Genomic DNA, 16,177 nt, shown 5'->3' with positions numbered 1-16,177 from the left:
TTGCCTTCCCACCTATTTATGTCATGATGTGGAGATGCCGAGGGTGGGCACAGTAAGAAGTCTCACAACACCAGGTTAAAGTGTGGTGTCTGTTCTTATCGGTTTGGTGTCTGGTGCGTCCCTTATCTGGGGACCATGTATTGGATTGGTTTTTGGAGCAGGGAGATGGGGTGGGGGCTTGCTCCGTCCGCTCCGCGTGTCAGCCTGGTGTTGCGGTATCTCCGGGAACGGTGCCAAAAAAAAGTCCAACAGGTTTATTTGGTTGATGAGCTTTCAGTGCGCTGCACCTGCGCTCCTAAAACCGATGATTCTAAATAAACCTGTTGGACTTTAATCTGGTGTTGTGAGACTTATTACAGAACCTATTTTTGTGACATCCAAAACTTGGCAATAGTACATTCACTTTCTTCATCCAAGTAATTAATATGTATTATAAATAATTGTGTCCCCAGCACTGATCCCTGTGACACTCCACTGGTTACAGGTTGCCATCCTGAAAATGCCCTTCTTATCCCAAATGTCTTCTATCACTTAGCCAATCCTCTATCCATGTTAATATTCTACCCTCTACACCATGGGCTGTTATATTATTAAGTAGCCTTTTGTATGGTAATTTAGTGAATGCTTTTTTGGATTTCCCCTTTATCAAACCTATTCATTAGCATCTCAAAAATTCTAATAAATTTGTCAGGCAAGATTTCCCCTTCATGAAGCCATGTTGACTCTGCATGATTGTGTTATGATTTTCTAAATGCTCTATTATTACATCCTTTTTAATGGAATCTAACATTTTCCCAATGACAGAAGTTAAGCTAACTGGCCTATAGTTACCTACCTTTGCCTCCCTCACTTTTTGAATAAGGGTTACATTGGCAGTTCTCCAATCCTTTGGCACCATCATTGCATCACTTTCTCAATAGAAACTTCCTTTAATTTCCTTTAAGATACCAACTTCCCAGAGTGAAGAGATTCTGAAGTTTAACTAAATCTGAATGTGTCTGAAGACAGACTATTGACAAAGCAAACCTGCAGTAGGTCCAAAAGAGTGATCCCTGAATAAGAGGCACAGATTTGCTAATCTCAGGGACAGGCCCAACCTGGTTCCCAAGTCTCAGGAAGAGATCCCACATCTCATCATCAAGATCCCACCCATCTTGGAGAGAGATGTTCCCCCCACCAGTTTTCTGATCTTTGATCTCAGAGTCCTTTTCTCCTCCTGTCTTCCTTCATGTCCCTCTCCGAACTCATCGTGTCCAACAAGTCTCCTACTCTCTTGGGCCTACTGAGTCTCATTCACTTTCACGCTGACTGATATTGTAATTTTGATTTAGGTACTGTCCCTCCTGCTTTCAAAACCGATGACCTAGTCAGCAGCGACACTGGGGCGATCTCTGCTGACTGCAAAGATAATTCCTGTCCTATGAAACCCTTATTCATGCCTTTGTTACCTCGTGACTTGATTATTCCAATTCTCTGCTTGACCAGCTTCTCATTTCCAACCTCTGTGAACTGATGCTAACTGGCCTGCTGCTTCACCATATTGTATGTTCATAATTAAAAATCCATTCTCTGAATCTTGAACAAAAACGGATCCCATTCGCTCCTCACTATTTTGGTCTGCAGCTCACACTGGTAAAATTGAGTGAACCAAAAGGCAATTTAAAATTCTTGTTTCAAAACTCTTCATGGCCTTGTCCCTCCCAACCTCTGAAATATCTGCAGTCCCAAAGCCCAGCACCCCAAAATGAACTATTCTAACTATAACCTCTTGTTGACCCTTCTCTCCTTACCACTGGAGGCCTGCTCCGGCCTACTGAACTGGAATTTTCTCAATAAATTCTCTTCCCTCCCTCTATGACAAGGCTGCTTCTTATACCTTACTTTGTGTCCATTGATGGTTGATTGCCTCCTTTGTGAGCTTCCTCGGGATGTTTACTTATTACTTTCTTTGCTGCCTTTGACCCATGACCTCCATTACCTCAACTTGGGATAGATAGCTACTTTTTTTTTAGGATGCAGTTTAGGAAAAAATCTCTGATTATCCTGAAATCACTCCAAGATCCTTAAAGTCATTGATCTCAGGATGAGAATTCCTCCAGCGCCACCCCAACCTCACCTAAATCCCCCATTCCTGACCTCATTCATTATCACTGAAATTGAATGCAGTCACCACGTTCCCTATTTCTGGTGGGATAGTATCCCTCCATTCTGTGTTGGGATTGTGTCCCCTGACTTTGGAATTGTATTTCCCCATTCCCTGCTTAAGTTGGGATTGTATTCCTCCATTCTGTGTGGAGATTGAGCACTCCCCATTCCATGTTTTTGGGATTGTGTTTCTCATTCCTTGTTCCTGTTGGGATTGTATTCCCCCATTCCTCATTTTTGGGATGAAGACCCCCATTCCCTGTTGATGACCTCACTGCGGAACCTCTTTAACAGTGATGATGCAGTATTGTTACAGATGTTGGTGGTTGTGATCTGTCAGCCAGGAAAGGTTCTTACTTCACCTCTTCGCGGGTTGGTGGCCGCCGGGGCCTATTACAGCTCGCCACAGTGGGTGCGACTAGTAAAGATTGCAATGCATTGATCTTCGAATCCCGATTCGAAAGCGGAAACCTGCAAAAAGCCATCAGAGTGTATGTATGACAAAGCTGTGCTTTGGGTAAAATTTGTATCTTGCTCCATATTCCCCCTGCCCTCCCGTGGAATCCTGATCAACATCAGCCCATGCCCTCCCCTGAGATCCCGCTGCATCTCCATATCACTTTGCTGGGACCTGCTAAGTCTCACCCCCTGAATACTGCTCCATATTCACCTCCCCTCCACCCCCCAACCTGAAGCCCTGCTTCACATTGCGTCCCCCAAGGAATCCTGCTCAATATCAACTATATGTGGAGCCACAGGAGTTCTATCCCATAGCCCCTGGAATGGTGTTCCATATCATCCACACTGGAAAGACGCTTCATATCACCTCTCCTTATCCTCCTTATCACACTTGGAATATTGCTACATATCACCCCCAGAATACTGCTCTGGATCTCACCCTCCGCCCCGAGTCCTGCCCCATATCATCCCGTTCATCACTATATATCTGCTCCATATCCCCCCAGAAATCCTATTCCATTGTCACCTAGCACCACACCCCTAGAAATCCTATTCGATACCACCTCCCCCTGCCCTTGGAATCCTGCTCCATGTTACACTCCTGGAAGCCTACTTCATATTTGCCCCTATCCCCCCACCCCCCCAAATCCTTTTCTATCCTACTCTATATCATCAGACTGTAAACCTACTTCACATCCCCACCTGGAATCCTACTCCATAATCCCCTCAGGGATCCTGTTCCAAATTACCCCCTGCTATTCTTAAAAGAGTTCTTAATGGGTAATCAAGAAATGAAAGATAAGCTAAACGATTATTTTGTGTCTGTCTTCACTGAGGAAAATAAAGAATTAAAGATCCAAAGATGAGGGAAAATGAGTAATTGAAGGAAATTAATATTAGTAAGATGGTTATGATATAGGGAAATTAATGGGACTGATGGTTGATAAGTCCCCAGGATCTGCTATTCTTCATTCTAAAGAGCTTAAAGTGGTAGCTTTGATGATAGTGGATGGACTGGAGATCATCTTAAATTGCATAGATTCTCAAATGGTTCCTGCAGATTGCAAGAGAGCAAATGTCACCCCACTATTTGAGAAGGGAGGGAGAGAGAAAATGGGGATCTAAAGACAATTTGGCCTTACGTGTATATAGAACATAGAACATAGAACATTACAGCGCAGAACAGGCCCTTCGGCCCACGATGTTGCGCCGACCAGTTACAAAAACAATGACCCACTAGCCTATACCAATCCCTTTTCGTCCATAAACCTATCCAGAGATCTCTTAAACGCCCCCAAACTAGACGCATTTACAACTGCAGCAGGCAGGGCATTCCAATCCTTCACCACCCGCTGGGTAAAGAACCTACCCCTGACATCCGTCCTGTAGCTACCCCCCCTTAATTTAAAGCCATGCCCCCTCGTGCTAGCTTTCTCCATCCGAGGAAAAAGGCCATCACTATCCACCCTATCTAAACCTCTAATCATCTTGTATGTTTCAATAAGATCCCCTCTTAGCCGCCTTCTTTCCAACGAAAACAACCCTAAATCCCTCAGTCTCTCCTCATAGGACCTCCCCACCATACCAGGCACCATCCTAGTAAACCTCCTCTGCACCCTCTCCAACGCCTCCACATCCTTCTTGTAATGCGGGGACCAGAACTGCACACAGTACTCCAAGTGCGGCCGCACTAGAGTAGTGTACAGTTGCAACATTACACTGCGACTCCTAAATTCAATCCCCCTACCAATAAACGCCAAGACACCGTACGCCTTCTTAACAACCTTATCTACTTGATTCCCAACTTTCAGGGATCTATGTACACACACACCTAGATCCCTCTGTTCATCCACACTATTCAAAGTCCTCCCGTTAGCCCTATACTCGACACATCTGTTGCTCCTACCAAAGTGAATTACCTCACACTTCTCCGCATTAAATTCCATCCTCCACCTCTCGGCCCAGCTCTGCAACCTATCTAAGTCTCCCTGCAGACTATGACACCCTTCCTCACAATCTACCACACCTCCAATTTTGGTGTCATCAGCAAATTTACTAATCCACCCAACTATACCCTCATCCAGATCATTAATAAAAATTACAAACAACAGTGGCCCCAAAACAGATCCCTGAGGCACACCACTCGTAACTGTACTCCATGATGAATATTTACCATCCACCACCACCCTCTGTCTCCTATCTGATAGCCAATTCCTGATCCAACTTCCTAGATTACCCACAATCCCATACATCTGCATTTTCTGCAGAAGCCTACCATGGTGAACCTTATCGAACGCCTTACTAAAATCCATGTATACCACGTCAACTGCCTTACCCCCATCCACCTCTTTGGTCACCTTCTCAAAAAACTCAATAAGGTTAGTAAGGCACGACCTACCCGCTACAAAACCATGTTGACTATTTCTAATCAATTCATTACACTCCAAATAACTATAAATCCTATCCCTAATAATTTTTTCTAAAACCTTGCCCACAACAGAAGTAAGACTCACCGGTCTATAATTCCCGGCAAAGTCTCTGTTCCCCTTCTTAAACAATGGGACAACATTCGCTATCCTCCAATCCTCCGGGACTACACCAGAGACCAATGACGACCTGAAGATCTGAGCCAGAGGCTCTGCAATCACCTCTCTAGCCTCCCAGAGAATCCTAGGGTAGATCCCATCCGGACCAGGGGACTTATCTATTTTCAGCCCCTCAAGAATTTCCAGCACATCCTCTTTATCAACCGTAATACTGTCTATTTTACACCCCTGCAACCCAATGTCCTCCTCAGCTATATTCATGTCCCCCTGCGTGAACACCGAAGAGAAATATTGGTTCAATACTTCTCCAATCTCCTCCGGTTCCACACACAACTTCCCCCTGCTGTCTGTAACTGGCCCTAATCTTGCCCTGACCAACCTTCTGTTCTTGACATACCTATAGAACGCCTTAGGATTCTCCTTAATCCTATCAGCCAAAGTCTTCTCATGTCCTCTTTTAGCCCTTCTCAACTCACTCTTCAACTCCCTCCTAGCCAATCTAAAGCTTTCTAGTGCACTATCTGAGCCCTCCAATCTCATCCTAACATAAGCCTCCTTTTTCTTTTTAACCATCGACTCAACTCTTTTAGTGCACCACGGTTCCCTAGATCTACCAAATCCACCATGCCTGACAGGGACATACCTATCAAGGACTCGCAGTAGCTGCTCCTTGAAAAAACTCCACATTTCAGACGTTCCCAGTCCCTGTAATCCCCTAATCCAATCCATGCTTCCTAATTCACTCCTGATAGCCTCATAATCGCCCTTACCCCAGCTAAAATTGCTGACCCGAGGTTCATGCCTATCTCTTCCCATCACTAAGGTGAACGTAACCGAATTGTGGTCACTATCACCAAAATGCACACCAACTTCCAAGTCTAGCACCTGGTCTGGCTCATTTCCCAGCACCAAATCCAATATAGCCTCACCTCTAGTTGGCCTGTCTACATACTGAGACAAAAAACCTTCCTGCACGCTTTGTACAAACACTGACCCCTCTAGCGAGCTAGAACTATAGCAACTCCAATCAATATTCGTAAAGTTAAAGTCCCCCATAACAATTACCCTATTACTTTCACTCCTAACCAGGATTGTCTCCGCAATCCTTTCCTCAACCTCTCTAGAACTTTTAGGAGGTCTATAAAAGACTCCCAACAGGGTGACCTCTCCTCTCCTATTTCTAATCTCCGCCCATACTACCTCAACTGACAAGTCCTCATCAAACTTTCTCTCCGACACTGTGATACAGTCCTTGACTAGCAATGCTACCCCACCCCCCCTTCTACCTTCTTCTCTACTCCGACTAAAGCATTTGTACCCCGGAACCTGCAACATCCATTCCTGACCCTGCTCTATCCAAGTCTCAGAAATGGCCACAACATCAAAGTCCCAGGTACTGATCCACGCTGCAAGTTCATCCACTTTATTGCGAATACTCCTCGCATTAAAGTACACGCATTTCAAACCCTGCTCCGCCCCACCCCCACTATGCCGTGCCTTGCATTCCCCAACTATGCCCCCCTCACTTTCACCCCCTTTCCTCACTATCCCTCCCCCCCTCCGAATCAGTTTAAACCTTCCTGCATCGCTTTTGCAAATTTACCCCCCAGGATATTGATTCCCCTCTGGTTCAGGTGTAGACCATCCCTCTTATAGAGGTCCCACCTTCCCCAGAATGAGCCCCAATTGCTCAAGTACCTGAACCCCTCCCTCCTGCACCATCCCCTCAGCCACGAGTTCAAACTTTCCCTCTCCCTATTCCTCTCTAATCTATCCCGTGGCACAGGCAAGAGTCCAGATATAACTACTCTTTCTGACTTCGCCTTGAGTTTCCACCCCAACTCCATAAATCTTTGCTTAATATCCCCTTCCCTTAATCTCCCTATGTCATGTGTCCCCACATGAACTATAACTTGGGGTTGATCTCCCTCTCCCCTAAGAGTATAGTAGGGATAATGCTGGAATCTATTATAAAGGTTGTGATGAATAAATACTTGGGTAATCATGATTACTGTAGCACAGTGGATTGCCGGTTTGGTTCACTGTCTGTGTGGAGTTTGTACCTTCTCCCCGTGTCTGCCTAGGTTTCCTTCGGGGTGCCCAAGTTTCCTCCCACATTCTGAAAGACATGCTGGTTAGGTGCATTGACCCAAACAGGCGCCAGACTGTGGCAGCTTGGGGAATTTCACAGTAACCTCATTGCAGTGTTAATGTGAGCCTTACTTGTGACAAATCAATAAACTTTTACTTTAACTCTGCTGAATCAGATTAAAGTAACATGGATTTAGGAATGAAAAATCCTGTTTGATATTGGAGTTCTTTATAGCTATTATTTACAGAATTGATAAAGGGTTGGTGTAGTCTACTTAGATTTTCAGATGGTTTTTGATAAAGTCCCCCACAGGTGGTTGGTTTGCAGAATTCAAGCACATAGAATAGGAGGTAATATGCTGACATGGATTCGCAATTGGACGAACAGGCAGCAGGCAGAGAGTAGGAATAAATGGGTCACTCTGGTGTTGGCAGATTGTGAGACTGGGGTACCACAGGCACAGAACAGTGGGGGAGGGACTCTGCCTATGCACAGAGGGAGGCATATATATTCAGGGAGGAAGGAGGATAGGGTGAGGAAATGCAGCTAATGGTAGCCCAGGGAATAGTATTGGGACACTTTTCTAATGGCTGTTTCTCTGTTTCAGAGACAGTTATGAGTATGAGCTGACACTACGCACAGACTTGTACACAGACAAGCACACCCAGTGGTACTATTTCCGGGTACAGAATACCCGGCCAGGGGTCACCTACCGCTTCACAATCGTTAACCTGATGAAGTCCAACAGCCTGTATAATCAGGGTCTGAAACCTCTGCTGTATTCGGAGCGAGAGGCCCAGCAAAAGCAGATAGGCTGGCATCGAGTGGGCACAGACATTCGTTACTACAAGAACAATCTGAGCCAGGAGGGCCGCAGCCTCTACTCACTCACCTGGACCTTCCAGTTTCCTCACAGGAATGACACTTGCTATTTTGCCCACGCTTATCCGTACACATATTCTGACCTGCAGCGTTACTTAGCAACCATCGCCAATGATCCCATCCGATCCCAGTACTGCAAGCTGCGGGTGTTGTGCCGTAGCCTGGCTGGCAATATAGTTCACATACTGACCATCACCTCCCCCTCCAGGAGCCAGAAGAGAATGCCCACCAAGAAAGCTGTGGTTGTGACGGCCAGAATCCACCCTGGAGAAACGAATGGGTCATGGGTGATGAGAGGTTTCCTGGACCACATCCTGGGAAACTCTGATGATGCTCGGCTCCTGCGTGACACGTTCATCTTCAAAGTGGTTCCCATGCTGAATCCAGACGGGGTGATTACGGGTAACTATCGTTGTTCCCTGACCGGAAGAGATCTCAACCGAAACTACCGGACACTGCTGAGGGATTGCTTTCCCTGTGTCTGGCACACCAGGAACATGGTGCAGAGGTGAGTGTGAACTCCCAGTGTAACTCTCACACTGGGAACACTGTTGTTATGGGACTGTCACAGTGCTTTTCTTGTAGTTCTCTTCATGTAGCCAGACAAAGTCATAGAGTGTATTAAGATGATTTATTACTGCAGATACAGGACACTGACCAAATCTTTTAAGACCAGCCGCAATGCCAAATTTGGAAATACACAAGCAATTATATTTTCAAATTTGATTACAAGAAATCAGCATATACTAATCAAAGTGTAGGAGCTATCTCTATCCACTCAGTTATTGATCCCGGTTATATTATGCATACATAAGGGTATAGTTGTCCAATTATAACCTGTGCATGGTATATCAACAAGAAATGATAGCTATATCTCTGACCAATTGTATATCAACTTCCTTGTCCATTGTTTCTTGTTCTAATGGGAAAACATGAGCTGCAACTGCACATCGCACAATTAATTGGTCCTTGACCCTTATCTGAGTCTGCTTTAATCAAGACCTGTGGTTATCTCATAATTTTCCCTGTGTGACTGAGATTCAGTTTGCTGCGTGTGTGTTGATATGTATGTTGGTGTGTGTGTGTGGGGGCGTGTGTGTTGGTGTGTGTGTGTTGTTGTGCATGTTGGTGTGTGTGGGTGTGTACATAAAGGGCAAAAGAGTAACAAGGGAGAGAGTAGAGCCTCTTAAGGATCAATAAGGTCATCTATGTGCAGACCCACAAGAGATGGGTGAGATCCTTAATTAATATTTCTCATCAGTATTTACTGTTGAGAAAAGCAGCGATGTTAGGGAACTTGGGGAATTAAGTATTGATGTCTTGAGGAGTGTACATATTACAGAGAAGGAGGTGCTGGAAGTTTTAAAGCACATCAAGGTAGATAAATCCCCAGGACCTGATGAAGTGTATCCCAGGATCTTATGGGAGGCTAGGAAGGAAATTGCGGGTCCCCTAGCAGAGATATTTGAATCATCGATGGTCACTGGTAAGGTGCCTGAAGATTGAACAATTGTTGGCAATTGTTGTGCCTTTGTTTAAAAAAGGCTGCAGGGAAAAGCCTGGGAATTACAGGGCAGTTAGCCTCACATCTATAGTGGGTAAATTGTTGGAAGATATTTTGAGAGACAGGATCTACAGGCATTTAGAGATGCAAGGACTGATTAGGGACAGTCAGCATGGCTTTGTGAGTGGAAAATCTCACAAATTTAATTGGCTTTTTTGAAGGGGTAACCAAAAATGTAGATGAGGGCAGTGCAGTTGATGTTGCCTACATGGACTTTAGCAAGGCCTTTGACAAGGTACCACATGGTAGGTTGTTGCATAAAGTTAAATCTCACAGGATCCAGGTTGAAGTATCTAAGTGGATACAAAATTGGCTTCTTGACAGAAACCAGAGGGTGATTGTAGAGGGTTGTTTATCAAACTGGAGGCCTGTGACCAGCGGTGTGCCTCAGGGATCAGTGCTGGGCCCACTGTTATTTGTTATTATATTAATGATTTGCATGAGAATATAGGGGGCATGGTTAGTAAGTTTGCAGATGACATCAAGATTGGTAGCATTGTGGATAATGAGGAAGGTTATCTCCAATTGCAACGGGATATTGATCAATTGGGCCAGTGGGCTGACGAATGGCAGATGGAGTTTAATTTAGACAAATGCAAGGTAATGCATTTTGGTCGATTAAACAAGGGCAGGACTTACTCAGTTAATGGTAGGGCATTGGAGAGAGTTACAGAACAAAGAGATCTAGGGGTACATGTTCATAGCTCCTTGAAAGTGGTGTCACAGGTGGATAGAGTGGTGAAGAAGGCATTTGGCATGCTTGGTTTCATGGGTCAGAACATTGAACAGAGGAGTTGGGACGTCATGCTGAAGTTGTACAAGACATTGATAAGGCCACACTTGGAATATTGTGTGCAATTCTGGTCAATATTATAGAAAGGGTATTATTAAATTATAAAGAGTGCAGAAAAGATTTGCTAGGATGCTACTGGGACTTGATGGATTGAGTTATAAGGAGAGACTGGGACTTTTTTCTCTGGATCGTAGGAGGCTGAGGGTCTATAAAATAATGAGGGGCATAGACAAGGTAGACAGTCAATATCTTTTCCCAAAGGTAAGGGAGTCTAAAACTAGAGGACATAGGTTTAAGGTGAGAGGAGAGAGATACAAAAGTGTCCAGGGAACAATTTTTTCCAACATAGAGTGGTGAGTGTCCGGAACAAGCTGCCAGAGGTAGTAGTAGAGGCGGGTACAATTTTATCTTTTAAAAATCATCTAAATAGTTACATGGGTACAATGGGTATAGAGGGAAATGGGCCAAATGCGGGCAATTGGGATTAGGTTGGGGTTTAAAAAAAAAGGTGGCATGGACAAGTTAGACCAAAGGACCTATTTCCATGCTGCAAACCTCTACGACTCTATGACTCTCTGTTTGTTGGTGTGTGTGTGTGTGTGTGTGTGTGTGTGTGTGTGTGTGTGTGTGTGTGTGTGTGTGTGTGTGTGTGTGTGTGTGTGTGTGTGTGTGTGTGTGTTTAGTGGCGGAGGTGGTCGGGTGCAGGACTTGGTGGTCAAGGCAATGAGTGGAATGTGGGCCAGGAGTGTGGGTGAGCTGATTGTTAATTGTTGCCCTCACAGATTATTGGAGGAGAGGGAGGTGGTTCTTTACTGTGACTTCCATGGACACAGTCGGAAGAGTAATGCCTTTATGTACGGCTGTAACAACAAAGAGAGCCCTTTGCTGCGATTCCACGAGAGGGTCTTCCCACTCATGATGAGTAAAAATGCAGCTGACAAGGTACCAGTAGGCCTGCAATGATTAGTGTGTGAGTCACTGAGAGCCTGGGGTTTGTGTGTGATGGGAGGGGAGAAGGGAGTGTGAGTGGATTTGCAGAGGGGAGAGGACACAGAGGGTTGAAGGAGAGATTGGAGGGGGAAGAAGGGGAGGGATGGCGCATTGGGGGGAGGTGGAGGAGTGAGGAGGTGGGGGTCAGAGGGGTGTGTGGGAAGTGGGTGGCCGAGGGTAGTGGGAGCCAGTGGAGTTGGGGGTGGGGGTGGGGGAGGAGGAGGAGGATGATGAGGAATGGGAGAAAGATGGAAGGGAGGGAGAGATGGGAGGAGTTAGGAAATGGAGGGTGAGGGGCCAGGTTAGAGGGAGGGGAGTGAAGAGGCGAGGGGTCAGTGGGAGAAGAGCGTGTTGTAGGTGGGGTCAGGAGAGGAGGAGTGGGGGAGGTGGTGGAGGAGGGCATTCCTGAAGTAAATGCATGGGCCATTAACTCCTTTTATGACAGTTCTCTTACCAGAGCTGCAAGTTCAAGGTTCAAAGGGGAAAAGAAGGCACAGGTCGTATTGTGATGTGGAAGCTGGGTATTACACACAGTTATACCATGGAAACGACCTTTGCAGGATCCACTCTGGGTATGTGACAAATCCAGCAGGTGCTATATACAGGATTATAACAACAACAACCAATTTTATAGTGCCCTTTTTTGTAGTAAAATTCCCTGTGCCTCAGAAATTCCCACACCCCTTGTTAATTCTAAGATACATTAGCACAGAAATTCACTACCTTTCTAATACGTCCACTTGTCTCTATATGAAAGTTAATCCTCCGCACTGCCTATAATACATGCTTTTTAGTCTCTGCATTTATACATCTATCACTCAACCTATTTCAGTCCCTTTACACACTATTTGGGTGGAATTTTACTGCCACTTTCTCCCTATCTTGCAGCAGGAAAATGCCGTAAAATCGGGAATAAGCAGCTAGCACAAATGGCACTGGTTTTTGCGACCGACATGATTTTATGACACCCAGATTTCTGACACAGTCAGTCTCTTGCTGGAAATGGGTGAGAGACTTATTAATTTATTTAAATGTATTAAAATAGGGTTTTGAATGTGTTTAGCGAGCCCAGCACTCAATCGCCTGCGGTCGCTTGCCTTTATGGTCTTGCCAGGAGAGGAAAACAGCTGAATGGGGAACAGTGGTGTTGGTCTCACCTGTGGAACTGGAGGCCATTGAGGTCTCCTGGGGAGGCCAAGGGCAAGGGACAGTGTTCTTGGGCAATGCCACCCTGACACTTTGACATTGCCAGCCTGGCATTGGGCAATGCCTTGTATGCCTTGGCACATCTAAATACTTCTTAAATGTTATAAGGGATTCTGCCTCCACCACCCTTTCAGGCAGATTGCCACCACCCTTTGGCTGGGAAGATTTTTCCTCTTATCCCCTCTAAGTTTCCTGCCCCTTACCTTAAATGTATGCTCCCTGGTTATTGATCCCTCCACCAAGGGAAAAAGTTTCTGCCTGTCTAGTCTATCTATGCCCCTCATATCTCCTGTAATATAAGGCAATCCTCCTCACTACTTACCACACTATCAATTTTCAGATCATCCATGAACTCACTGATCAACCTCAAGTCTAACTCATTTGTATAAACCACAAACAGCAAGGGCTCTAACACTGATTCCTGTGGGACCCAACAGGGCACAGTCTTCCAGTCAGAAAAACATTCTTTGACCACCACCCTCTGCTTCCTGCCACTCAGTCAATTCTGGATCCAATGTGCTGAATTTTCTTAAATCCCATGGGCTCTTATCTTTTTTATTCATTCAGGGGACATGGGCATCGCTGGCAGGCCAGCATTTATGGCCATCCTTCGTTGTCCTTGAGCAGGTATTACCTGCTCAAGGACAACGAAGGAGACAAGTGATCTAACCTCAGTGGTTGGTAAGTTGATGGAGAAGATCCTGAGAGACAGGGTTTATGAATATTTGGAGAGATATAATATGATTAAGAATAGTCAGCATGGCTTTGTCAAAGGCAGATCATGCCTTACAAGCCTGATAGAATTTTTTGAAGATGTGACTAAACACATTGATGAAGGAAGAGCAGTAAATGTAGTTTATATGGACTTCAACAAGGCATTTGATAAGGTCCCCCATGCAAGGCTTATTGAGAAAGTGAGGGGGCGTGGGATCCAAGGGGACATTGCTTTGTGGATCCAGAACCGGCTTGCCCACAGAAGGCAAAGAGTGACTATAGATGGGTCATATTCTGCATGGAGGTCGGTCACCAGTGGAGTGCCCCAAGGATCTGTTCTGGGACCCTTACTGTTTGTGATTTTTATAAATGACCTGGATGAGGAAGTATAGGGATGGGTTGGTAAGTTTGCTGATGACACAAAGGTTGGAGGTGTTGTGGATAGTGTGGAGGGATGTCAGAAGTTGCAGCGAGACATTGATGGGATGCAAGACTGGGCGGAGAATTGGCAGATGGAGTTCAACCCAGATAAGTGTGAAGTGGTTCATTTTGGCAGGTCAAATAGGATGGCAGAATATAATATTAATGGTAGGACTCTTGACAGTGTGGAAGATCAGAAGGATCTTGGGGTCTGAGTTCATAGGATGCTCAAAGCAGCTGCACAGGTTGAAGCTGTGGTTAAGAAGGCGTATGGTGTACTGGCCTTCATCAATCGAGGAACTGAGTTTAGGAGTCGAATGATATATAGGAACCAGGTCAGACCCCACTTGGAGTACTGTGCTCAGTTCTGGTCGCCTCATTACAGGAAGAATGTGGAAGTCATAGAAAGGGTGCAGAGGAGATTTACAAGGATTTGCCTGGAGTAGGGAGCATGGCTTATGAGGATAGTTTGAGGGAGCTCGGCCTTTACTCCTTGGAGAGGTGAAGGATGAGGGGTGACCTGTTAGAGGTGTATCAGACGTTGAGAGGTATTGATTGAGTGGATAGTCAGAGGCTTTTTCCCAGGGCTGAAATGGTTGCCACAAGAGGACACAGGTTTAGGGTGCTGGGGAGTAGGTACAAAGGAGATGTCAGGGGTAAGTTTTTCACTCAGAGAGTGATGGGTGCGTGGAATGGGCTGCCAGCAACAGTGGTGGAGGCGGATTCGATAGGGTCTTTTAAGAGACTTTTAGATAAGTACGTGGAGCGTAGTAAAATAGAGGGTTATAGGTAAGCCTAATAATCTCTAAGGCAGGGATATGTTCAGCACAACTTTGTGGGCCAAATGGCCTGAATTGTGCTGTGGTTTTTCTATGTTTCTATGGTGAGCTGCCTTATTCAATTGGTGCAGTCCACTTGTCTTGGGTTGACGCACAATGCTGCTGGGGAGGGAATTCCAGGATTTTCACCCAGTGATTATGAAGGAACAGTGATATATTTCTAAGTGCGGATGTTGAGTGGCTTGGAGGGGAACTTGCATGTGGTGGTGTTTCCATATATCTGCTGCCCTTGTCCTTCTAAATGGAAGTAGTTATAGGTTGGAAATGTGCTGTCTAAAGATCTTTGATGAATTTATACAGTGCATCTTGTAGATAGTACACACTGTTGTTACTTAGCATTGATAGTGGAGGGAATAGATTTTTGTGGACCTGGTGCCAATCTGTGGACAGATTTGTTCTGGATGATGTCAAGCTTCTTGAGTGTTGTTGAAGCTGCACCCATCCAAGCAAGGGGGAAGTATTTCATCACACTCCTGATTGTGCCATGTAAATGGTGGACAAGCTTTAGGGACTGAGGAGATGAGTTACTCGCTGCAGTATTCCTAGCCTCTGACCTGCTCTTGTGGTCATTGTGTTTATGTGTCAAGTCCAGTTGAGTTTCGGGTTAATGGTAACCCCAAGAATGTTGACAGTGGGAGATTCTGTGATGGTAACACCATTGAATGTCAAGGCCAGTGGTTAGAGTGTTTCTTATTGATAATGGTCATTATGAATGTTACTTGCCACTTGTCAGCCCTGGATATTGTCCAGACCTTGTTACATTTGAACAGGGATGGCTTCAGTATCTGAGGTATCATGAATGGTACTGAACATTGTGCAATTATGGGCGAGTATCTCCACTTCTGACCTTATGACCTTATGGGGTGGCATGTAGCATAGTGGTGAGCAGCGCTGCTTCACGGTGCCAGGGACCTGGGTTCGATTCCCAGCTTGGGTCACTGTCTATATGGAGTTTGCAAGTTCTCCCCTGTGTCTGCATGGATTTCCTCCAGCACTCTGGTTTCATCCCACAGTCTGAAAGATGTGCTGGTTAGGTGCACTGACCTGAACAGGTGCCAGACCATCAGTTACCTCTCTCTCACCCCTCTCCCTCTACCCCCACCCCAACCAACTTTTAATTTTCAAGTACTCTAGGGATGTGGTTTTGTGTCTTTTACAGTGAAGAGAGATACAAAATACCAGTTCAATGCTGCTGCCACTTCCTCAAACAAACTCATTACATTTACTCCTTTCTTTTTTAAATACTTGTGGAAACTCTTATTATGTTTTTATGTTCCTAGCTATCTTTCTCTCAAACTCTTAATTTCTCTTTTCTCATCTTTAACCACCCTTTGTTGGTTTCTAAAATCGTCCAAACTTCTGACCCACAACTAATCTCAGGTTTTTCTTTCAATTTGATGTTATCTTCCTTAGTTAGCCACAGATCGTGGACCCTTCATAAACTTTTTTTTATCTTAATGTACCATATACTTGTTGAGAATTACCAAGTATTTCCCAAAATATCTGCCACTATTTCTTTACCATCTT

At 45.2% G+C, this 16,177-nt stretch overlaps 1 protein-coding gene and 1 pseudogene across 1 annotated transcript in view; both read left to right on the top strand.

Moving 5' to 3' along the window:
* LOC145344481 (cytosolic carboxypeptidase 2-like) overlaps positions 1-16,177 on the top strand; it is a 105,316-nt gene that overhangs the window by 20,165 nt on the left and 68,974 nt on the right. The window contains exons 5-8 of the mRNA XM_080191637.1: positions 2,486-2,636; positions 7,850-8,632; positions 11,264-11,423; positions 11,917-12,043. Coding sequence (XP_080047763.1) covers positions 2,486-2,636; positions 7,850-8,632; positions 11,264-11,423; positions 11,917-12,043 — 1,221 coding nt within the window. The remainder of the gene's footprint in view (positions 1-2,485; positions 2,637-7,849; positions 8,633-11,263; positions 11,424-11,916; positions 12,044-16,177) is intronic.
* On the top strand, positions 62-241 carry LOC145344642 (U2 spliceosomal RNA; annotated as a pseudogene).

The sequence above is a fragment of the Carcharhinus amblyrhynchos genome, chromosome 6 (assembly GCF_965287045.1).
Source record: "Carcharhinus amblyrhynchos chromosome 6, sCarAmb.v2.hapA, whole genome shotgun sequence".
Classification (NCBI taxonomy): domain Eukaryota; kingdom Metazoa; phylum Chordata; class Chondrichthyes; order Carcharhiniformes; family Carcharhinidae; genus Carcharhinus; species Carcharhinus amblyrhynchos.
This window is presented reverse-complemented; position numbering and strand designations above follow the sequence as displayed.